The sequence below is a fragment of the Manihot esculenta genome, chromosome 11 (assembly GCF_001659605.2).
Source record: "Manihot esculenta cultivar AM560-2 chromosome 11, M.esculenta_v8, whole genome shotgun sequence".
Taxonomy (NCBI): Eukaryota; Viridiplantae; Streptophyta; class Magnoliopsida; order Malpighiales; family Euphorbiaceae; genus Manihot; species Manihot esculenta.
Window position 1 is genome coordinate 28,666,968 of NC_035171.2, and position 25,023 is coordinate 28,691,990.

General features: G+C 29.7%; 3 protein-coding genes and 4 non-coding genes across 8 annotated transcripts; all 7 read right to left on the reverse strand.

The window, feature by feature from the left end:
- Positions 1-897: 897 nt before the first annotated feature.
- LOC110626511 (uncharacterized protein DDB_G0284459) lies at positions 898-8,214 on the reverse strand. 2 transcript variants are annotated; one of them, XM_021772443.2, is made up of 4 exons: positions 5,832-8,207; positions 5,175-5,480; positions 4,379-4,470; positions 898-2,048 (listed from the first exon to the last, which is right to left on the reverse strand). In XM_021772443.2, exons 1-4 carry the CDS (start codon positions 6,783-6,785, stop codon positions 1,196-1,198), a joined length of 2,205 nt encoding a protein of 734 aa, XP_021628135.1. In that variant the 5' UTR covers positions 6,786-8,207; the 3' UTR covers positions 898-1,195. The 2 variants fall into 2 exon arrangements, with proteins under 2 accessions (XP_021628135.1, XP_043817961.1); XM_043962026.1 differs by lacking the exon at positions 5,175-5,480 and having other exon boundaries at positions 5,832-8,214.
- An 8,093-nt stretch (positions 8,215-16,307) lies between these two features.
- On the reverse strand, positions 16,308-17,647 carry LOC110625836 (2-keto-3-deoxy-L-rhamnonate aldolase). The gene has a single exon (XM_021771498.2). It carries the CDS (start codon positions 17,562-17,564, stop codon positions 16,470-16,472), a length of 1,095 nt encoding a protein of 364 aa, XP_021627190.2. The 5' UTR covers positions 17,565-17,647; the 3' UTR covers positions 16,308-16,469.
- A 1,434-nt stretch (positions 17,648-19,081) lies between these two features.
- LOC122725187 (60S ribosomal protein L38) lies at positions 19,082-22,250 on the reverse strand. Its single transcript, XM_043962187.1, has 3 exons — positions 22,093-22,250; positions 19,487-19,670; positions 19,082-19,272 (listed from the first exon to the last, which is right to left on the reverse strand). Exons 1-3 carry the CDS (start codon positions 22,093-22,095, stop codon positions 19,250-19,252), a joined length of 210 nt encoding a protein of 69 aa, XP_043818122.1. The 5' UTR covers positions 22,096-22,250; the 3' UTR covers positions 19,082-19,249.
- On the reverse strand, positions 19,955-20,100 carry LOC122725235. Its single transcript, XR_006352704.1, has one exon. It is a non-coding gene; the product is annotated as a small nucleolar RNA snoR136 (small nucleolar RNA).
- Positions 20,163-20,247, reverse strand: LOC122725216. The gene has a single exon (XR_006352686.1). It is a non-coding gene; the product is annotated as a small nucleolar RNA SNORD25 (small nucleolar RNA).
- LOC122725234 lies at positions 20,503-20,643 on the reverse strand. Its single transcript, XR_006352703.1, has one exon. It is a non-coding gene; the product is annotated as a small nucleolar RNA snoR136 (small nucleolar RNA).
- LOC122725217 lies at positions 20,709-20,791 on the reverse strand. The gene has a single exon (XR_006352687.1). It is a non-coding gene; the product is annotated as a small nucleolar RNA SNORD25 (small nucleolar RNA).
- Positions 22,251-25,023: the final 2,773 nt, after the last annotated feature.

Here is a 25,023-nt window from a genome sequence, read left to right on the forward strand (position 1 = left end):
ACAATTTGATCTTTATTATATAAGTTTATTAATTAATTTAATGATTTTAAAAAATATATTAAAATATAATTAAAATTTTAAAAAATTTATTAATTAATATTAATTCTTAAATATTATAAAAAATTAAAATATTAATTAATAAAATTTTTAAATTTTAAAAAATATTTTAATATATTTTTTAAAATTAAAAAATATGAATTATTTCTATCGAAATTAAATAATAATTTTTTTAAAATAATAATGTGTGATAAATTTACAAAAACGCCCTTGTATTTCACTCCAACCATCCATTTTTGTCCATCTCCTTATAGAAAATTATTTCTACGAAATCATGGTTATTTCAGAATACTGAGAATTAATAAGTTTTTTCAATTTTATTCTTATCCTTACTAAGTATTTTCATATTTTCCCAAATTTATTTTATTATTTTTCTTTCTGTTCATTTTTTACTTTATAATAGTAAAGTAATTGAGATTAAATTAATTATCCATTTTAATAATAAGATAATTAAGATTGAAATAATTAATTAATACAAGAAATATTTTAATTTCTATATAAGGATGTAATTTATATGTGCTCTAACCTTTTACTATAACTTTATAGGGATTATATTTTAATAATTATATTTTTATAAAATTTAATATTTAAAATTAATTTTGCATTATGGGTTTACACCTAATGCAATATAACAATAGTTAAAGTTTTTATTAAGAATAAGTAGAAATTTTGATTATATTATGCTTTTATTTATTTTCAGAGAATAATTTAAAAAATAAAGAACTTATTTTCTAGTATTTAATTGTAATATTAAAAATAAAAAATATAATCATCAGAAATCAGAAATAAATACAACAGTTGATATTCTACATGAGAATTTCATACACATTCTTCTCCACGAGAAAAAAAAAATCTCATTTTCCAGCTTATCAAACTGTTCAATTTGTATAATTTCAGAAACCAAATGCCAGGATGAATAATTTGAAATAAAATCCCTATCTAATGATCTAAATGCTTGCTTTCAGACAACCATCTATACCACAAACCCATGCAGGATTTATATACATAGATTATAACAACCTCAAATCCTTATCCCACTTGTCGGTTAAGGACAAAAGTATAATGGTAATTTTGCTGTTCTATATTCACCTCTGATGCTGCGTTTCACACGGCGGAGGTGGAAATTAATGGCGTCAAGTCACCTTTTCGCTTTCGTATCTACACTTCGAAGCCTTGGCGATGATTGTGATCCACCACCTAATGCAGCAGCAGCAGATTCAACATGTGTAAGAAGATATTCGTATATCTTCTTCCTGAGACGGTCAACAATCTCTGATGAAACATGAGGTGTTTCTCCTTCATCCTTGCTTGAACCAATCTCATCTAACCAGTCATTCACACTCTTCAGCTGACTCAACATGCCTGCTATTTGACCATTATCAGATAAAGTTGAGGAATCTATGTCGGCATCTAAGAACCTCTCCACAAATCCCAGGAACCAATCTTGGGATTCCATCTGTAACATTTCAGCCAAGTCCACAGCCTCATCAAGGCCACTTCCTCTGATCCACTCAGGAGGTGGTGGGGGTGGCATCTTCTGAGTAACGGCGGAGCTATCCCCCGATTTGCGAAAAGCTCCAGTAGCTACAAGCTTGGAGCCAACAGATGGGCGGGTTTTCCCTTGAGTTTTTGCTGATGAATTCTTAGATGAATTTTCCAGGACTAATACAGGTAGATTACTACTTGAAGTCTTTTGGCCTTGAGTGGGAGCTGAAGTTGTTTCTTTTGTAAATACGGAAAAGGATGACAGATTGGTGGCCAACGCAGCTTGGACCCAAGTGGCAGCATGTTTCCGTCTTTCTGATGTGACCTTTAGCACTTCTTCTGATGGGTTGTCATCAGAATCTGGCGATGAACCAACTGGTGGAATTTTAGACAGAGAGTCAGCGACCAAACGAGCATTGTTCAAGGTTGCGTGGAGGGTCAAGAACTGCTCCACAGCCGGTTGAGGGTCATCTTCTTTAGCAGAGGAAGTTAGATCAGAGTATATGCTTCAAGAGAGAGGAGAAAGAGACAAAAAGAGTCAAGACACAGTACTTAAACCAAACTGTAAATAAGTCAAAAAATGAAGAATGAAGCATATACAGGACATGAGTATCATAGAATAAGGACGCCCTTCATAATTACTTTAGTTCTTAAATGCAAGCATAAAGATGGTTTTATACTCGTCCAGACATTCAAATTTATTAAAATTTTATGAGAGAGATAGAACCAGAGAATAAAACTATTCTACGGCTATTTAAGGTACGAAGAGAGAAAATAAAAAGAAAAAAAAGGATCAAACAAAACCAATTGTAAGTCTAGTTCCAAACTGATGTGTTTTAGGGTGCAGGGGGAGAAGGGAGAGGAGAAACTTTCATACATAAATTTATGAAGGATTATACTAAACATCAAGATGTTAATTCCATGTGGAATTCCAGAAATCCATAGTAATATCTTTAGCAAAGCAACAAATTAATGCTAATACATCTACAATCTTATAGATTTAAATAGGCCTAATACATCAAACTGAAAACTTTGAAGGTTTGGTTATTTCCACCCTGTACTCTTTTCTGGGCACCATCATACACCTCTACTAGATTTTCTGTCTCGTTACACACTTGAAACTTAGGGTTTTCATAATACTTGAAAATAATTTTAGGAATTTTTAACTATTTTATAAAAATTCATTAGTTTCAAAACATTAATAGAGAGAGAGAGAGAGAGATAGGATAGAGAAGTAGTGAAATAATGCAATACATAAATTATACAAAGTTTAGGTGTGTAAAGGGACCAGAGGTGTGTGGTGGGACCACAAAAAGTGTAAGGTGCAAACCAACCAAACCAATAAAGTACAGTTGTATTTATGTATTAGGCCATTTCAAAAACTTTAACTATACATAGATCTACATGAGATAGATAGGACAGGACAATCTTCTCGGAGTAGTTGCAGATTATGGATAATTTACATTACGCCATAATCAACACTCCTACAGCATGTTTTTTTGAGTATTTACATAGAACAATTCTAATGGGGAAAAAAGCATGAAGCATGCAAAAAGAGAAACAAATACATGTGTGAGATGTCAACTGAACGCGGAAGGGAGAGAGAAGAGAGGAAGAATTCAAAAGGTTTAGAACTGATAAACAAAGCATCCTTTTTAACAAAATTAGAAAAGAGAAACAACATACGTGTAACTAAAGGTTTTATAACTTTGCATTTTACACCAAACATACATCATGAGAACTGGTTTTTTTTTTTTGTGAAATTTTTTTTTTTTTAAAAAAATCCATCATGAAACTAGTTTATCCCATTTAAACCACTTATGCAAGAAATTCACTTGATATTTTGATTCTGTATTCAGGAAGCCATGGTACAGTTTATGGTCAGTAAACCGACACCTAAGTGTGCAAAATATTTCATAAACTACAAAAAAAAGCCCGTAAGGGTTTTAAGTACCATGCTTCACAACATTATGTGCCTTCATGAAACAAGCATTGTTCTTTATTCAAGGAGTAATGCAACTGAAGAGGCAAATAGTTTGAATTGTAATTGATTATTAGGATAAAGTGGTAAAGAGATTATTTCCAGTTTGCTTAATCCTTTTCTTTTCACATGTTGCAGTTGAATGTAGCAAACTGATGAGTTGCTTCAACATGGCCATCAGAAAAACACAAACTCGCAATTTCAAACTATAAATGCTTAAAGGGAATGTCATAATGAGATATTTGACTTCTTTCAAACTACGTACCTTGGATCCTCACAGATGCAGCAAAAAATTAGAATATTAACAATCCCTTGGATAATAGTATTCATTTGACTTGAAGTAACTTAATCTATACAGAAGTGATTGATGTGATAATCTCAAATGAAAACAAATTTGTCAGCAAATATTGTTCCCTAAATGTGTATTGACAAAAGTCTTATCCTAGTTGATACAGTGAAAATGACTCTTCAAGATAAATTACATTCACATATTGGTGACTGAAACACAACTGATAAAGATAGCTTTACTGTAGCCAAGATGTTAAACACATGAAAATACTTTCAATGTCAATAACTTGGAAAATATTACTGTTCCCAGTTCCACTTCCGGAAACAGATCCATTTGTTTTAAAATGTTCTTTTCTTGTTAAGACCTAGAAATCACATATGCTTCAACCCAACCTAAAAAATGGTATAAATATTCAAACTATCAGAGCATCTCAACAGAACAGAATAAAATTACTTTAGTTTTGAGACTGCACTTGAAACACCTCAAATTAGAACTATCATAGTTCAAACAAAACTGAAAAACTTTTACTTATTGCCAGTACTTATCTATTGCTTATGATATCTTACCCTAAACATCGAAGTAAGCTCTCTGTAGCAGATGCCTCTTGCATAGCCTCTATTGCTGCTGTCTGTGCAGAATCTCTAAGCTTCATAACTTCCTGAAATAATCAATATGTGAACAAAAATGAGAAAATGGAAGACAGCATGGAACTTGACATATATTTTAGAAGACCAAAAAACCAAATGGAAGAATGCTTACAAATAAAGCACACATGAAATTACAAGATTTGGTTCTAGACAATCAAAATAGTTCATGTACCAATAGTGCAGACAGTCAAAGGAAACTCCTATTTCCTAGTTAATTTATGAGGAAAAAGGTCATTGATCCCCCAAAAGACATTGCTAATCTAGAAAGAATATTTCACTGCCAAGGGGCCTTTTGTAGTAGTATTCATTTGAAAAAATGACTTCTTGATTGTGCTCCCAAGAAAATGAGTAAACAGCTAAAAGCATGAGGATTGCCCACAAAGAGCAGTTACCCCAAGGTACACAAAATTTAACTTATCTCTATTAGTTTAATTTCCTAATATATTTTCACATTCAAGTTAGTTTTTTTATCACGTATTGCCAAATTCTGCACACTTTAGTGCTTCTATTTTATATTAAAGAATAGCTTAATGGAACCAACTGATATAGAATGGAGTTCTAATGATAACATGTGGGTGCCTTTCAGAAAAGTAAAGGAAAAAAAATATATATTTGACCTTTTGGTCCTCAGTCCTCACTCCTCACCCCTAACCCCCAAAAGGGAAAAAAAAACTTCATCAACTTCTCCAGATCAACTACATCATAGCGTGTTTACCTTTCCAAGCTTAGCAACAGAAGAGGGGAGTGAATTCCATGAAACACTTCCCTCTGTCAGTTTCCTGCTATTTATTGAAACCTTAACCAGGTTTCCTGGAAAACCATTATTGTCTCCTGATGATTTCTTTCCAACAGATGCTCTTTGCTTATTTGACTTTTCTTGACCATCCAAATTTCCATTTGCAGCAACTTTCTTCGTAGATATCGGATTTCTATTCTCCTGTTTAGATGATTTGGCTGATAGTTGTTTCTTATTGTCCTCTTTAGATACCAACCTATCACTTGATGTGCTTTTTCTAGGAGCCTGCCAAATACATTCTGATTAGAAGTAGAACCTAGTAGTTTGACTTCAAGAAGAGGCAAAATCCAATTAAAAAAAAAAGCAGCAACAGATATTCAAGAACTGGAGAGATCACAAAGATTAATATAGATTAACAACTTGGAGGATAAAAATCATGATTGTATCACCAAACCCAATTGAGGAACAACTAGAAACACCAAAAACCCATGATTAGTATAGAAAAAAATCTGGCTAAACCATCCATACTCCAAAATTATGGCATAGTTTATATGTAAACTGAACAGGGTACTTTAAGTGCATTCCAAAAAAACCACATTATACTGAATGTCAATGTAAATAAATGGTTATACTTACAGAAATACTCCGAGCTTCAGGCTTCGGATCGTGTTTGGTAGCCCTTAATTTTGAATTCTCCCTGTGCTTCACCTCCATAGTCCCTTCCCAACTCTTCCTTAAAGCTTTAGCACCCAACTCAATTCCCTGAACTATATTCTTAATAACTGGTACCCTCTTTGCAGTTGGACTTGCCGCACGAACAGAACTCAACTTTTCCACCGACTTAGTAGATCCCTTATCTGACCCCTTAATCTTCGTCTGCTGCTTAACCCCATTAGCAAATTTCTCAAATGAAGTGGGCAGCGAATAACAACTTGTTGGGGAGGAAGGAATCGACTTTGAACTTGAAGATTTTGATTTTGCCACCTTCTTCAAATCCAAATTCAGTGTAGGTTTTGACAATTGAGACTTTGTCCTGCTCAGAGAAGAGTTTTTTCTATCTGATAAATCCTCCTTATTAGCATTGCCATTCATTCTAACACCCACTGGTTTCTCCTTCTCTCCTACATTGCTACTTGCAAAATACCCTTTCTGAGGTGATTTCACTTTGTCTAAATGTTTTAAACCTGAACTTGAATCATGATTATTATTGAGGAATCCAAGAGAGTGAGTTGCTACAATATCTTCTGGGCTCCCTACACAAGGGTGCCTTCCTGGGACTGGCCTAACACCTCTAAGAATGGGAACTGGTGAGGCTGATTCAAGTCTCTCAACATGAATAAATTGACCCAGTTGGATCTTATCACTCAGAATTAGATCATCATGTTCATCAGCTAAAGCTACATAAGTGGCATGAGATGAATCTGATACCTTGAGATAAAACCCTTGGTTGGAAAATAACTCACCTCCTGCTAGAGCTGGTACAATGCTAACCACTTGCAATAAAGATGACCTGTGCTCACCAGCAACTTTTATATCTGTATTCATGTGCTGCAAAAGTTTGAGAAGCACTCCTGGAACAAGATTGGCCATTTCTTAAGAGACCTTCAATATGCATGAGTCTGATATACCCAGATGGAGAAGTTGAGTTTGATATACAAATGGTAAATAAACGGATGAAATAGTTGAAAGGAAAGGTGTTTGTCAATACTCAGACTGAAACCGGGGAATCAAAGATTTGGACTTTAACAAGAAAGAAAGAAAGACAGAATTAAACTTTAGACCCAGAAGACAATTTTTGTACCCAAAAAGGGGTTTAATCTCATAAGATTCAAAAGAGAGAGAAGTAGAAAGCTCAAGATTCAGATTGGAAAATGTTTAAGCTTATGGAACTAATAATGCTGATTAAGTTTAATGCAAAGGACAAAAGAAAAAAGCACAAACACCATCTGTTTTTGTAATGAAGAGGATGAAACAATCATAGAGACCAACCCCCACCCAACAGTGTAAAAGAAAGCACAAATTAAGAATCAACAAGACGAAATTTATATCAAGAAAATAAATTAATCACAAAAGACAACCGAGAAAGTAATAAGATGTTTTCAATAATATGGAAGTAATAATGGTGTACAGCTTGGACAGGAACAAGTGAATTGTACTAAATATTCAACAACCCAGAAGAGAAAATGGCTACAGCCTGCTGTAACTGATAATAGCATACGGCCTTTTATGCAACCGACCAACAAAAAAACAAACAGAGAGCAATTTCTATGCAAAACCTAAAACTGGGAAGGCAACAAATTTTGGGAAAAAAATAAATTAATAGGGTTTTTAATGTAGAGCCAAAGGAGAAAGCCAATCCAAATGGGTAAGAAAAAGGAACCTTTTTTATCAGAAGTAGATAAGAAAATAAAGGGTAAACAGAAACAAGAATTTGAGGGGAAAAAATGCTTGTAATTGGAACTAGAACTTGCAGGAAGCAGAGAAAAAGGTGAGGAAATAATTGATGGCGGACTTATTGCATGATTGACATTACACAATCCATAAGGAGAGAGAGTTTGTCCGTCACTGACATAGACCTAGAGAAAACACATACAAGAATTTTAATGGGTTCTCAAGAAAAGAAAAGAAAGGAAAAGGAAAGAAAAGAAAAGAAAAGAAAATAATCAATGACCCACTTGAGCTTGCTTGGATTGAATTCAACAGAGCTCAAATGGACTAAAGAATGACTTAAAAAAAGAGTTTCAGGTGGGAAAAGGAAGAAGCAAAGGGGTTCTGCTAATCCACTCTCCGGAAATCTTCCTTGCAGGAACAGCAGAGGAATCTTAACAGAGAATTTAAAACTAAAATAAAGCAAAAATAAAACAAAACTCCATTAATTAATCTTACCTTTAATCTGTAGAATGGGTTTTATTAAAAAATATTAATAATTAAGAATAATTATGTGTATGGAAATGCAAATGGGTGCATGTGCGAAGGTGGTAGGAACAAGGTAATGGAGTGTCGGCTGCCTGAAAAGGTCTCACATATGTATCTCCGAGAAGTTGCAATGTCTTCTCTTCTTAATTTTTTTAATTATTCATGAGAAAAATAATTAATTATTATCTTTTTTTTACCAGGAAATGACTTGGATTAAATTAAATAAATATTAAAATAAATAATTAAACACTCTTAAAATAATTTTAAATGAAGGGAGAGTATTTCATTCTTTATTCTTTATAAATTAATTTAGTATAAATAAAATTTAATTTTAACTTAATAATTTTTTAATAAAATAAATAATGATTTACTTTATTTTTAAAAAATTTACTTTTTTAATCTTATTTTTAAAATATTTATTAAAAATACATAATTAAATGTTAAAATAGTTAAAAATTAAATAAATCAAAAAAACACATTCATTTACTAATTCTTTAAAAAACAAGTTAGCGTTAATAATATATTTACATTTCGCTACTTTAAAAATAAAAATATCTTAAATTTTTAATTAATTTTAATCCTTCTGATTTTTTATATAATGATTGAAGCATTTTTTGTTGAGAAGAAAAATATATTTATTTTTTTCATAACATAAATTAATAATATATCTATTAAAAGTCTTTTTTTTATTGGTGGATGTAATTTTTATTAATTAAAAAATATATAAATTATGCATATTGAATTTGGTTAATAATATCAAAGGAAATTTCTGATTAAAATTAATATAATATAATAATCGTTCGAAGTAGATCATATGTTGACACTTAAATATAAGATCACCTGATCAGATGATATTCAATTTTTTCTAAGAAAAATAAATTTTAGATACTTCAAATACTTCAGATCTTAATCTTTCGTCAAGACTAACTCTAGGGTGAAACTCCACCGAAAATTACCATTAAAAAACACAATTTAGTAGATTTCTATCATATCTTCAGAATTTTATATTTATTAGTCAGTATTAATTGAATTTTTAAAAAATGTGATAATCTGATAAATATAAATATTAAAATAAGCAATTTTTCTAATGTTAAGTTTAAAATACACTTTTATTTTTAATTTATTGATTTAAGTGTTATAATGGTTACCGTAAGTAGTAATTATTTCATTTTTACCTTTTTATAGATCGGTTAGTTGCAGAATAATTTCATTTCAATCACATCAAAAATTATTAATTATTTTAATTAATGTAATAATTTTTTAATTAAAAAAGAGAAAATTACTTTTTAGTCCCTGAGGTTTAACGTAATTAACACTTCTGTCCCTCTATTTTGGCGACCCAACACTTAAGTCCCTCACTTTCACTTCCGTCCAAATTCGTAGTCCTTCCGTCCATTTAATCCGTTTGGTCAAAGAGTCAAAAGCGAGAGATGATAATTTTTTCCAGAAATACCCTTCTCTTAAATGTGAAATTCCTTCTCTTTCATGTTTTTTCCAATTGCATCTCTCCAGTTGCAGAAGAAGAAGAAAGTTGCATAAGAAGAAGAAAAGGAAAAGGAAGAAGAAGAAAGAAGAAGTGTAAATGAAAATAATTTATAAATAAAATAATTTTATTTAAATTTCTAATCATATTAAAAAAATAATTTTAACAATAAATTATAAAATTAAATTTGGCTAGCGACTCCATCTTCTACCTTGAGAAGATGCTCTCGCCGTTGCCCCTCTCACGCCGTACGCCCGATGATCGCCAAATGCTGCCGCCAGCCCGAGTTCCAGCAGTTCGTGCAACGATTGCTCCACCGTCGGCGCTACGAACCATCTCTGGCTGCCTTCATCGTCGATAGCTCACGAGAGGTTGCTTCGGTCTTCCTCAAATCGCCGATTCACACAGCAACTTCCTCCCTGGCGACGTTGAGGCTGCTAGGTTCATCCTGCTACCACTGTGTATGCCGTCCGTGCAATGTCGGTTGACAGCCCCTAAACCGGCGGATCGAGCAACGATTGCGCCTCTGTCGGCGCTGAGCCAACTCGGACCTCACCTTGTTGATGACAGCTCACGACGAAAGCCCAAACCGAGACCATCTCGATCTCGACCTCTACGAACGTGGGGACTGACGTGCTCCATGTCCATGTCGCGGCCGTTGCAGTCAGGCAAGTATCACCGGGCGAGCATGCTGCAGACAGATCAGTCATGCATCCGCTAGCGATCGGCACTCATTTTCGCCTCGAGTGGTCCACAAAGAAGGAAGAGGGTTAATTTTGTCAATTCACGTGTCCCAAACGGCTATTTTGGACGGAAGGACTACGAATTTGGACGGAAGTGAAAGTGAGGGACTTAAGTGTTGGGTCGCCAAAATAGAGGGACAGAAGTGTTAATTACGTTAAACCTCAGGGACTAAAAAGTAATTTTCCCATTAAAAAATTTTAAAATACAATTAATTAATTTTTTGAATCAAAAAGAGAGCTTATCTCAGATTATTAATATCAAAGGATAATGCGTCGTATAAGAATAAATGAGGGTATACCCCCAATCAAAATCAGACAAAGAACCAGCCGCCCTTGCAACTGTATGAGCAACTTGATTCGCTGATCTCCTAATAAAAGCAAACGAAACATATTGCAGCTCATGAAGAAGAGCCTTACAATCATTAATCATTAACTCAAAATATGAAGAATTAGAGTGTGGATAATTCAAAGCGTTAATAACTAGCTTACAATCCATCTCCACACAAATCAGAAAATAATTTTTAGATTTCAACCAACTCAATGCCTCCCTAAAATATAACACTTCACCCAATAGAGGATCCATTAAACCCGGTATGACCATAAGTTGACCTTCACAACAGTACCCCAATGAATTTCGGACCACCATACCCAACCCATATGAACCATTAGTCTTACTGAAATGTCTATATTGCATTTATAATGTCTATATTGAATTTCGGACCACCATACCCAACTCAAAATACAATTAATTGATTAATAAAACTAATAGCTTTTAACAATAATTACTTATTGGTTGATTTTCAATTTAGTAGGTCAGATAATCAATCAATCAAATTCAAATTTTCAAATATAAGGTACTAGGCATATTCAATAACATGCACATATATTTGGTAAACTTTGTGACATTGCCAATACTAAATTTATTAAATAATATAAAATCTTAAATTTTAATTTTTTTTAATTTTATTATCTGTTTCTCTGCCATAATAGATATAAAACTATTTTCCCCTTTCATGAATTAATATATGTCTTAATTAAATTTTAACTACAATTAATATGTAATAATATAATAAAAAAAACTCTTTAAATAAACAATTAGGGTTAGTTGATATTGGAGATTTTTTTTTCTTATGTAATTAAATAATCACATTTTTAAAAGCTAAACTATTGTTTATGAAAATATTTGTTAAATGTAGCAGGTTAACATTCTGACATCACACTACCAAATATATAGGTATTAGCAGGAATTTTCCAGCCAACCCCAATTTGAGATTTTATTTTTTTACTAGAAATTTTATTTAATATTCTATTGTTTTATTAAATAATAAAATAATAAATAATAAAATATTCATATAGAAAAAATTAAAATTATAGAATTTTTTTAATTGATTTTTTTATTGAATTAAGGGCACAAAAAGAGAAAGAAATTCGTAATTGAATAAATTAAAAATTTAAATTTTTATATTTATAAAAATTGAATCAAATCGATTTTAATTAAAATTTAAATCAAACTGAATCGATCTAATTAATTTTGATTCAATTCTATTTGATCGGTTTTATTTTTTAATAAATTTTTTATTCTTTTATACTTTATTTTGAGCATTTTAAAATTTAATTGAAATATTTTAATCTTAATATGATTTAATCTCTTTATATTATTAAAAATAATATACTATTCGTTCATTTTTTAAATTTTTTTCTGATTAAAATCGAATAGAACTGAAATAATTAAAATTTTTAAAATTAAAAATTAAATCGAATCAAAATAAATGAAAAAATCAAATTGAATTTTTAAATTAATTTGATTCAATTAATTTTTTTATTTGAATCGAATACCGTTGTAATTAATTAGAGAGATTAATTAATTATTATTTTAAAATTATGTAAAATAAAATAGTTTAAATGAGTAGTTGTGAATAAAGGAATAATTTTAGGGAGGTTAGTAGTGATGACCCACACAAATTTGGCTGCATTCTCTTAAAAACAAAATCATTTAATTTTACACATTAATGCATAGATTTAGAATATCTTGGTAGACCAAATTTGGCTCCTACTTCTTCAAATCATTTGTACATTTCACCACAAAAGGTATAACATCCCTTTCTCCCCAAAAATTTTTTTGGCTTTTTTATCTACAAGCTCTTGTAGATTCATAGATGGAGATGACATTGGTTTGGATATTTTTAGAATATTTAATCTAATCAAATTTTACCGACACAAATTTAAATATATTATTATTTTTTTAAAAAAATTAAGTGTAATATAATTAAGTTTCGTTTACTGTTAAAATTAGTATTATTCCTTTTTATAATCAATGTGTAATTCAACACATCATCAAGTTTAGAATTTTATTGGTGTATGATATATTTATAAGAGATTCAATATCGGACGAGATCTAACTCACTTTAAAAGTTAAAGTAAATGGAGAAGTGCGTATAACTCATATAAAAAGCATATTATCATTTTTCACGATTAATATGGAATTCAGCATTTTCAAAATTTCAACGAATATTAAATATTCACAAAATAGTAAAATCTTGATCCTACAATATAATAATAGTAATAGCAATAAGGTTAATTTTACTATGTTTTGTAGCAATTTATAATAAGTAAATTTAAAATAATTTTTATATTTATTTTGTACTTAACTTAAAATAATTAATTTAATTTTTTAATAGTTTTGAGCCGATAATTTTATAAAACTTCTATTTAATTTCCCTAGTCGATGTGGGATTATCACAATGGCATGGTGAATCCCTTTATAGCATAATATAAAATAGCTTCAAAAAGAGAAGAATACAGGAGAGAGTGACCAAGCGGTAGTGTGAACTTGATTTCCGCGGAGGGTGTCGCTTCACTCGACGATTTCTCCACTCGTGATTTTTTATTTTTGTATAGTTTTTTTTATTTTGAATAAATTTTTCATTTATTTTATTTTTATTCATAAAAAATTCATTTGTTTAAAATCAATTTAAATATAGTAAAATTCAATTAAAATCTTTTATATTAAATAAATTAATAATAAAATTTAAATTAATTTAATTAGTTTATATTTTTTATTATTTTTAAACTAAATAGAAATATTTATTCTTATAAATAACAATCATTATCACATAAAAACATTATTAATACTTTTGTAACATTTAAAATCTGATTTTTATACAATTTTTTATCATTAAAAATAGTAAAATTATTTTTAAAAATTAATAAAATAATATAATAAATTTTAAATTAATTATAAATGTATTAAGTATTAATAATCACTATTAAATTAAAATAATTTTTATAAAGAGTAATTATTAATTATAAATAAGAAATAAATTTAAAATTAAAACAAAAAAATAAAAAAAATCTAAGGCTAATTAAATAAATTTGATATAAGTAATTTTAAGTGAAATTATTTTTTGTAAAATTCTAATAATTTTAACAAAATTTATGAGAAAATATATTTTTTTTTCACTAAATTTTCTGAGTGTTCTAAACACATCCCTATAAATAAATGATTTACTAGCTAATAAAATTGAATTAATTAAGAAATTAGTATAAACAAAAGCACTTAAATTATAAAAGTATTTTTACTAATTTGAGTGTGAGATTGATTTTCTATTTTTATTGGTTGAATAACTATATAATTATGTTAATTTTATTCTAAATGTTTTTATTGTAAAATTAATTATCATATAAAATTTCAATTAAAAAATTAAAATTTATAAATACATTAAATTGGTAATTATAATTACACATTGTTTTTGTTATTAAGTTTAAATAAAATAGTAATTTTGTAATATACAATATTCATTTAATAGTATACCAGTTGAATCTCTGTGCAATTCAGTTGGCATATTTATTCACTTTAAACCCATTAAATATATTTAATATAAATTAATAAATTTACAAATATAAAAGTAATTAAAAAATGGATAAAATAATATATTAAATTATTAATGTTATTGATGTTATATTTAGGGTTGAGCAGAATTAAATAAACTAAAAATTAAAAGTTTGGTATTTGTGAAAATCAAATCGAATTGATTTTGATTAGAAATCGAATCGAATCAATCTGATTCAGTATGATTTGGTTTGATTTGAATTGTTTGAATTTTAATAAATTTTTTATTTTTTAATTTTTATTTTTATTATTTTAAAATTTAATTGAAATATTTTAATTTTAATATAATATAATTTTTATATTATTAAAAATAATATATTATCACTAATTAGTTCGGTTTAATTTTTTTTTAATTTTTTTTAATCAAAATTGAATTGAATTAAACTGAATCAAAATAACTGAAATTTTTAAAATTAAAAACTAAATTAAATTAAAATAAATAAAAAATAAAATTAAAATTTTAAATTAATTCAATTCGATCGATTTTTTTAATTTAAATTAAATAGTACTTCCTCTGAATATATTGTTATTATCTGATTTATTGATTATTTTTGTGTGAGTGATATACAAATTAAATTTTCAGACTCTTGATATTGTCACATTGATGTAGAAGAGCTATACTATACAGGGGAGTGTTGGAAACGCTGGCAGGCCTAAGAAAAATAGATTGACTACTCGGCACATCTGCTAGCTTTCGTAGTATGCCTATTGTGTGCGCAGGCCTTTTGTGGTAGGCCTACCAGAGCAATAGCTATGTCCACCGACATGTCAATTTAAAAAAAAAAAATAGATTTTTGACGATTTTTTGAAATTTTTAACAAATTTCAACGACAAAAAATTTTATTGAACTACTGATATGAATTTTGAGGTGCTTTTCATAAATTCTTTTTATAATTTTAACTATAAAATATTATTAATTACATGTAAAAAAGGTGATGATGGTCTATTAATACCCATTACTTTTCTATTATTTGCACTACGATAAAATATTAAAAAAAAATTATAATTGAGTATTTTTTTATAGTTGAGACTTTCTGTAACGATCAAAATAAATTAGAAATAATTTTTATTGGAAAACCAAAAAAAGTAAATTTTATTTGATTTACCTCATCTTATACTATAAATTTTTTAATTAATATATATAAAATTAATTTAAAAAAAAATTGAACACCCAAGAAAACCAAAAGGGAAATTCTTCTTTTTATAAAGTAATAATTACTCATCTTAACCTTAAGCCACAATGGCTAATGACTCATTACCTAATGATTATCCTTTTTGAATAGTATTGCATTGGAAATATTGTTGCATATATTGTTAAAATAGGGAATAAAGACAAATTAATTGATTAAGCCTTAGAATATGCTAAAGTACTTGTAATTATTTTCCTTAAAAAAAAAGTGGTTGTAATTATTAGTTGTTTTTTTAAAGTTAATAACATGTTTTAGCTTCCTTATCACACTCCTTAGCAAAGTAATCACTAAGCAAAAAGGCTAATGATTTTGATTATGTATCAAACAGGAAAAAAAAAAAAAAAAAAAAAAACAACACTCACGAGATAAAAGTTTTTTTTTTTCTTTTATGATCATTTTTTTTACATGTGCCAAAATGTTTGTATATGCATTCAATAAAATTTTGTTTTAAATTTAAATGATAAAGTGTAAAATTTGCTGAAGAGCTAAAAATAATAAAATTCTTTTTTTTAGTTTAAATTTATCTTTGAATTATTATTAAAAGGATCAAATAAAAACTAAATAAAGCTAAAATCTTGATAAATGGTTGTTCTGTTTAGTCTTTTATTAATAATTTAAAGATATATTTAGTATGAAAAATAAAATTTAATATTTTTAGTCTCTGTTGTATAATTTAAGATAAATTTATAATATAGTATAAAACAATAGTCACCATATTATATATCTCTAAAATTATTTATGTTTAATTTAAAATTTGATTAAATTAAGAAAATAATTAATTGTTTCTATTTTTTATTATTCATAATAAACATAGAAAAAATAAATTTGTAACAGGATTAAATATTATAAATATTTAAAATTATATAAAATAAATAATAAAAATACTTAAGATAATTAAAAATACTTTCACCCTAAAAAATTATTGAAGAAAGAGTATTTCCAATGTCTGGATCGAGGTTTCATAAGATAACCCAATTCACTCACATCTAGCTGAATCTACAAAAGGAAAATCAATCTCATTTGCTTAACAAAAAAAAATTAAAAAGCAGAAATTCATTCGCTCCAGTACTTCTCATCAGCATCATGACCATCCTCCCTCTCATCATCAGACCCTTCAACCAAACTCATCTTAAACCTCTTCACATCCTCCACAGCAGAACTCCTAAACAAACCCACGTCAACTGCACCAGACACCATGTGATATCCTCGTGATTTCATATTAGTGGGTCCATCATGCGGCAATGCAAACCCTGCCAAGTAGGCCCCACCTCCACTCCCTGGGTTGGACCCCACCACTGCTTTCTCAGCTACTCTCATCATCTCCCTCACTTTCTTGTGCCCTGGGTCCCACAGATACCCCATGCTTGCACTCAGATCTAACGGCCCCATTTGTATGCAGTCAACCCCTTCAACGGCTGCGATCTCAGCGGCTTTCTTCACCCCTTCTTCGCTCTCTACTTGGCACATGATCAACAACTCGTCTTCGTAATTACTTAAATACCCTTCATCAATGCCATAACTCGATGCTCTAACTACGGTGTGCGCCGTTCCACGTATGCCAGCTGGCGGAAACCGGCAATACGACACCGCTTTCTTTGCCATTTTGGGGCTTTCAATCATCGGAAACATGATCCCTTGGGGACCCAGATCTAATGCCTTCTTTGCCCATGTAGGACAGCTCTCTGGTAATCGGATGATCGCGGGAGTATGCGTGGCGCCTAGAGCGCGGAGACAGTTGAGGGCTTCCGTAATGCCACCGGGACCGTGCTCCATGTCGACGACAACGAAATCGTAGCCTGCAAGGCCGGCAATTTCCGCAAGGGTCGGGGAGAAGCTAAGGAGGAAGAGGCCATAGAGAGTGTCACCACTCCGGAGACGAGATTTTAAAGATTTGAGTGAGGAAGTGCCAACAGAAATGGAATCTTCGGTGGTGGTGGTGTTAATAGGGGAGAGATCGGAGGCGGAGGAGGAAGATTTCAGCGGGGTAAGGGTGAGAGCAGTGGGGGTGGTGGGGTTTAGGGGTTTGAAAGTGAAGGGGTATTTAGAGAAGGAGAACAGTGGTTTTGTGGGTTTTTGAAGTTTCGATGATGTGAGGGAAGTGCGAGCGACGGCAGAGGCGGTGGTGGGACAGAAAGTGAGAGCGGTCATGGTGGAGTGATAGTGGTACTGAGAGTGGGAGGCTTCCGAACAAGAGTGAAGGAACGAGGAAGAGGTGATATTTCTCTTTTTGTTTTTATTTTAGCTATTTAGTTAAAAACACAGTATATTAAAATATAAATATTATTTAATTTTTATAATTTAAAATTTTATTAATTAATCTTTAATTTTATAAAAAAATTAATTAATTAATCTTTAATTAAAGACATTTCAGATTTTTAGAAAAATTAATTAATAAAATTTTAAAAATATTTTAACGTATCTTTCACAACTAAAGAATTGTCCAATAATTTTTTTTATATACTAAATAATAATTTTATGAATATTTTTTAACTTACAAGTTGGGAGCCAGACCACCGGCCGTGGATGGACGGGAGGTTTTTGTTTTGTTTTAAATAAACAATTACGATCTATTCAAAAAATTATAGTTTTTAAGATAAAACTCACATGAAAGACAAAATATAAGGCTTTTTTTAAAAAAAAAAAAAAACAGAGAAGATATTATTTTAGTACTAACATAACGGTGAATATTGCAAAATTTAGTACCAAAGAAACGGTGAATATTGCAAAATAAATAAATTATAGAATTAAATGTTTTTTTTTTTAAATGAAAATTGGGATCTGAGATTCAAATGCAATGCAATTATGAGTGTGAGTGCAATGTTAAATCTCTATTTATAAATTTTAAAAATAATAAAAACTGTCAAAACATTTTTTAGTCTAATAACAAAATTATTTTGAATAAAGTATACTTTACTAATACAATTAATTACAATTAATATTTAAATTTGAAAGAATCTCACAACATTATTTTTCATTTCTTAGTAGGTAGATTTGGTTAAAGGTTATTATGCTTCGTTTACTAACCATTTTTTAGCATTAACAGTTTATATTCTTCAATAATATAGTGATTTCGTGAGAATGTAACAGGCAGGCAAAGCCATTTCAAATGGGAATTAGTAGTAAAATTTAAATAAATTTTCATAAAATTATTTTAATTTTTTAAAATAATAATTGTTTAAATAATAATAACTAATTTATTTTTTTAAATTTCTTTATTTCTCCATGATGGGTTTTATGGTTAGAAAATCAAATCACATGGGAAATATTATTCTTCACTTATCAACACCTGTCAATACAGAATGGTTTTCTCTGATGATAAACTTGACCCTTTCTGGAATCTAATCACTCTCAAAGCTCCCGTGTTGTTTTTATCTTTCTCCTCTTTATGATAATAAAAAAACAACAGCCTCATTCTCTAAGCAAACAAATTAAAATTATCAACAACGTAGAATTTTTATGTTAAATTTGCTTGTAGAAAAATAAATTATATTTCTAATTTACATTTAATTTCCAATTTAATTAAATATTGAATTTAGAAAGGGAAGCTTTGAAAAGGCCAAAAAATTAGGATAGACCAATTCAGTGATAAGAGCCCCTCTCCATCATTTGCATCCAAATTTGAGATATTCAACAAATTTATTACCTTAATGATACCCTTATGCATAGCTTAAACAACAGAATAATGAAAGTTTTATATTCCATCATCAAACTCCAAGCAATAATCAAATAGCAAATCAAAATCCACAAGTATTTCAATCACAAAAATATAACGGGACAAAAGTGATTCTTTTCATCTCCTAAAAACTAATAAACTCCTGGCAAACTTTCATCGTTCACAAATCTTGCACGCTCAAACCTGCAACACAAAAAACAAAGAGATTCCATTAGATGAACAGACCAGTTAATGTCAACAAGACAGACACCTTCAGATAACCCATTATTTCTGCCTGTTGGTGTATATATGCACAGACTCGAATACATCACCATGTTTCTTTTATTACGTATACTTCTTCAGTGTTAAAGGCGGCTGTAAATTATGCCAACACATAAGATACAGTTAGAAAATTAACCTGGAGGAAGAGATTGCTTCAACTTGTCAGCCTTCTCAGAGTCAAATACACAAAGGGTGTACAGATATTTGGAGCACCGGACCTTGAACTTTACCACATCCTTGCTTCTCTTGATCTTCACAGAGCGTGCATCTTTCCTTCTTGCAGTGAGAAGGAAGTCCTTAATCTCGTGAATTTGCTTCGGCTGTGTGGCAAAACAAAGAATAGGTACACTAAGCAGCAGAAGCAAGCAAAGGAAATGCAAATCATAACCAGAAGATAAATCTTAAATAGTTCTTGCAAAGCAGAAAAACTGATTATACAAATTTGACACTCAGGACATGATGAATAAAATTAGCAACAATAACAAACCATCTACAAAATCCTAATTATAGAAGCTTAAAGAGCATTCTTAGATGTCACAGATAGAGGACACCAAAGAGAAGGCTTTACTCCTAGTTCATCAAGGACATTACGACACTATCAAGAAGATATAGTTTCCCAACGTCCAATGCAACATAAAAGCAGCCTTGGATAGCGAGGGAGAACTTAATAGGCTTCACAAAAAGCAGCATTAACTAATTAAACTTAGTGTAAAGCTACCAGATTATAGGTACAGATTAAAGTAAAGCCTTTACAGTGTACCCAGAAATTAAAAGGCATAAATAAAGGAATCAAAAATTGAGACACTGTATCAAGGAACTCAGTCCCTTAGATGTTCTTAAAGAGTTGCGATCATTACCGCAAATCATTACAGGTCTGTAGGACTCATCACTGCTCCTTTTAATGTAAATTAAAATTAGATAGAGAATAAAACTAAAATATGCTCATTGTTGTTCGCTAAGAAACAAAAAGAGAAATCTCAAGGGGAGGCATGAAAAACGCAACACAAACACATTTCTTAAATTCTAAAAACAAATTGTTTATCAAACTATCATTTGAAAATAATTCCTCCAATTTCCCATTTATGAATAAATACAACAAACCAACATTTTTTTTGTGTGTGTGCATGTTTATATATTTATCGAAATGATAAGAAATGTAGTTTCCCGACGTCCAAATGCAACATGTATTGAAGACTTGGATAGCGAGGGAAACAACTTTTTAGGCTTCATTAATAGCAGCATTAACTAATTGAACTTAGTGTAAAGCTGTAAGCTCACAATAAACAAAGCCCATACAATATTCACAGAAATTCCAAAACAAAAACAAAGAAAACAAAATATTTTAGAAAAATTTACTAGAGAACTCAGTCCCTTAGATGTTCAAGAAGTTGCGATCATTACCGCAAATCATTACAGGTCTGTAGGACTCATCACTGCTCTGTTTGATATTCCATAAAATAATATAAAACAGAGGTTGAAATATAGCTGCTTTTCATGTTCAACAATCCCAGATAAACAAAAATGAGAAAGTGGGGAAAGACTTCAAAAATCAACAAATGAATTGCTTTATAGCCTTCTATAGTAAATAGTTTATAAAATATCATCTGAAAATAATTCCTCCACTTACCAATTTGTGATCCTATACAATATAAAATACCACGTTACATTATATTTGTAGAACAGAATGAATGGTCACAACAAAGATTATTTTCATGGTGCCCAAATTTAATATGAACACAGCCTTAGAGAACAAGGAAACAACAGCTTAACCTTCAATGAAAGAAGTATTGAATACTTAAAACTTAGTAAAAACTGCAGCATTGGAATAAATAATGAGATGGGGCATTAAAGGTTTATCCAAAAATCTCAATGCGTACAAAAATGTTCCAAAAGAATTGCCATAATTACCACAACTCACTAAAGGTCTGTAGGAATCATAACTGCTCCATTCATATAAAAACAAATTGAAATCTAGTTGCTCTATTAAGCACCCCCAATTCAACAAACAGAGAGCTGAGGGATATGTTTTATAGAAGCAACACAAACACTATAGCTTCAAGGGAACGAGTCAAGAGGGAATTGATCAAAATCCACACTGACCAGATAGTGAAGCATTCATAGCCTACATCCGTGAAATTAAAATGAAAATAGTGAAAAACAGCTCCATATATCACTCTAAGTACCCTTAAATATAGAAGAACAATAGAAAGATCAGAATATACATTTGAGTGTTCTAACATCATGGATTAGTACTACTATATCCTCAAGTTACAAGCTTTAGTAATTCATTGATCTATTAATTTTCTCCAACTGGCTACCTAAGGAGTCCCTAAGGAATGATCATTATCTAAAGATCTCCAGCTTAATATTTCCAAGCAAGAAATTAAAAGACATAATCAACATCCAGCACTATTTCTTTCAATAAATTAATAACCCAAAACCAGGGTCTAGGAAATGAGATCTGCCGAGAAAATCAACCATTCAATCACATCCAAAAGGACCAAATTCCATTACTAACCATTGCAAATAAGGAAAGAAAAATGTATTGCACAACAAAAACGATCAAAAGAAAACAGCCAAAATGGCGAAATTTAGACAACATTCAAGAGCATACACCGTCCCCAAAATTAAGAGTCATTTTCGACACATTTGATTTGCAAGGAAGGGTGAAAAACAAATCACAGCAAAACAAAAACAAGTACAATGCAAGCACAAATACAACAAGGGACACAGAAAATATACCATATTGAATTAGGGTTTTAGAGAACCTGCGCGTTACTGCGGAGTGAGAATGCACCAAACCATGGCTGCCTATATATAGAGATGCTAACAACAACAGCTACCAAAACCCTAGAAAATTTTGATGTCCGTCGTTGCCCTTTTTGCCCCAATGGATCTGCTTTAATTACGCCAGAGACTGGATTATTGTGCGGCGAAGGCAAACTGGTTTTGAAATTGAAGTGACCCATTACAATTAGGGCTTCGAAAATTGGGAAAGATTAGCAATTGGGTTTAGGTAGATCGGCCTTTGATTAAAACATGCTGGGCTTCAACTTTGATTCTGATTAAGGGATTTTGGGCTTAGAAAAGAAAGAAAGAAAAATACATAATGCTTAAAATTTTGCTAATACATAATAAAAGCTTTTTAAAGCATATTTACCACCAAATATATACGCTTTAGTTTTGAAATCTTAAAAAAAATAATTAACAAAAAATATTTTTAAAAAAATATAATTATTTTTTAAAAAGATGAATTTATCTTTTCAAAACAAAAAATTATTTTATATAATTTAAAAATGTTATTAATACCAATACATAAATTAAATTAAATTGATATTCATTTATATACCCATTAAACTAAATTGATATATTTATTTATAATATTTTAATTTATTATTTTAGTATTTATAAACTAGTCGAATTAAGCTAAATATTCCTTAAAATTCAGAGCGGTTTATGTGCAAGCATTCGATCGGTTTGGTTTAAAATCGAACCGAATTAAATAAATTGAAAATTAAAATTTTGATATTTATAAAAATCAAATTGAAATGATTTTAATTATAAATCGAATTAAATCTATATGATTTAATTCGATTCGGTTTGGTTTGATCGATTTAAATTTTTAATAAATTCTTTTATTTTTTACACTTTATTTTCAGTATTTTAAAATTTAATTAAAATATTTTAACTGTAATATAATTTAATCTCTCTATATTATTGAAAATACTATATTATTATCACTAATCGATTCGATTTAATTTTTTTAATTATTTTATAAAAATCGAACCGAAATAACAAAAATTTTTAAAATTAAAAATTAAACCGAATTAAAATGAAATAAATAAAAACTAAACTGAATTTTAAAATTAATTCAATTCAGTCGATTGGAATACTGATCATCCTACTCTTAAATATAAAATTGATCAAGTCAAGATAAATAATGGCTAATCATTCATTTAATTTATAATGACTGACCAAACCTCCGTATAAACTCGCTATTATTTTTTTATTTTTAATTTTGACTATACGTATCCAATTTTTTATATCAAAATTAAATTTTATTTATATTAAATAGTTCATTCAAAAGTAAAATGTTTTTAATAAGTATTGAAATTCACCGAATAAAATATAAAATCTCTTAAATTTACTCAGATATACTAATCACTAGACTAAATCTTAATACAATGAGTATTTATTTTATCTGTAAATATTAAAAAATATCCAACTCCTCATTTCAATGAATAAATGGATTAATTATTGTGAAATTAATAAGACAAATGCCCCATCCGAAAGTTTAACATCCTTGCCAAGACATATCACCATCTTCTTACTTCATCCATCCAGACACAATGTTAGAGTTCCATATGTTCATTTTTTGTATTTGATATTTTAGTTTAAAATATTTCAAAAACTACAGAAGAAAATATTATACATAAAACAAACTGTTATAGCTATTTAATTTGCTTTTTTTTTTCTTTTTATTTTATTTTTACTCATTTTGTTTTCTTACATAAATTACATTTTAAAAAAATGGATTAATTTTTATAAGATGTCGGCTTTTGGATTACTTAACAGCGCTTTTGAAGACTCTAACCCTTTTTCTTATAGAAGAAGAGACAACCCCTGTTGGGTCCTTACGGCACAAAAGCCTTCCTTTTTTTAAAAAAAAAACTTAAAAATATTCACACTTTATTATATTCTTTTGTTTTTTCAAAATTATCATTTTCTTTATTAAGTAAATAAATAAAATAATTGATAACCGCTGGATTTCCCTATCCCCAATCCTGAGCCTAAATTAAGGTCATGGCCCATGAAAGGAAGGCCCGCAGGCTCTCTCAAGTAAAACAGGCCCGGATCTTCAGACTTCTGAGGCCGGACTCCACCAGATTCTTCCTAATTGAGATCGGCCCAGCCCGTATAACCTCCCCACGGATTCTTTCTCCTCCTGGGTTCCGCGTCCAGCCTAGCTCTCGGCCCAGTCCAGGATCCAGAATGAGACCCATCATACAGTCTGGCAGATCCGCTCGAGCGTACGCACGGGGGAGAATCAGAGGCCGTTACGCATGGAACAGGCGCCTAATATCCTCGTACGCCCATATCTGTATGGCAGAGACGCGTGGCCCTATCTTAGGAGAGCCGTAGTACGTCATCAGCAAGCAGACAGAAAGGATAAAAGGATACCCCTCTAGAGAGATAGGACAAACTTTATTCTTCAATACAAAAACCCTTGTAAAACCCTATTCTATTGGATCTCAGATCATCAATAATTAAATACATTTTAAACTTTTTTTCCAACTCTAAATAAGCAAAATGAATAGAGAAATTAGTTAGCATAATTTTTAAAATTTTAAAAATATTTTAATATAATTTTAAAATTGAAAAATCAACTAATAAATTTTTTATATTATAAAAGTTAAACAATAAATTTTCTTTTAGATTTTGAATATGCAGTTAGGAAATTTATTTATTTTAATGAAAAATTATTTAATCAATTTTTATAATTATTAAAATTTTAATTTTTAATTTTTTCGATTCGATTTAATTTTAAACAGAAACGATTGAATAATCACCTTTAAATATTTTCACTCACAGGATTGTTAAAACTTAAAAAGTTAATTTTTTATAATATTTTGATAACTATTATCACAATAAATATTATAACAGTTAAGATTA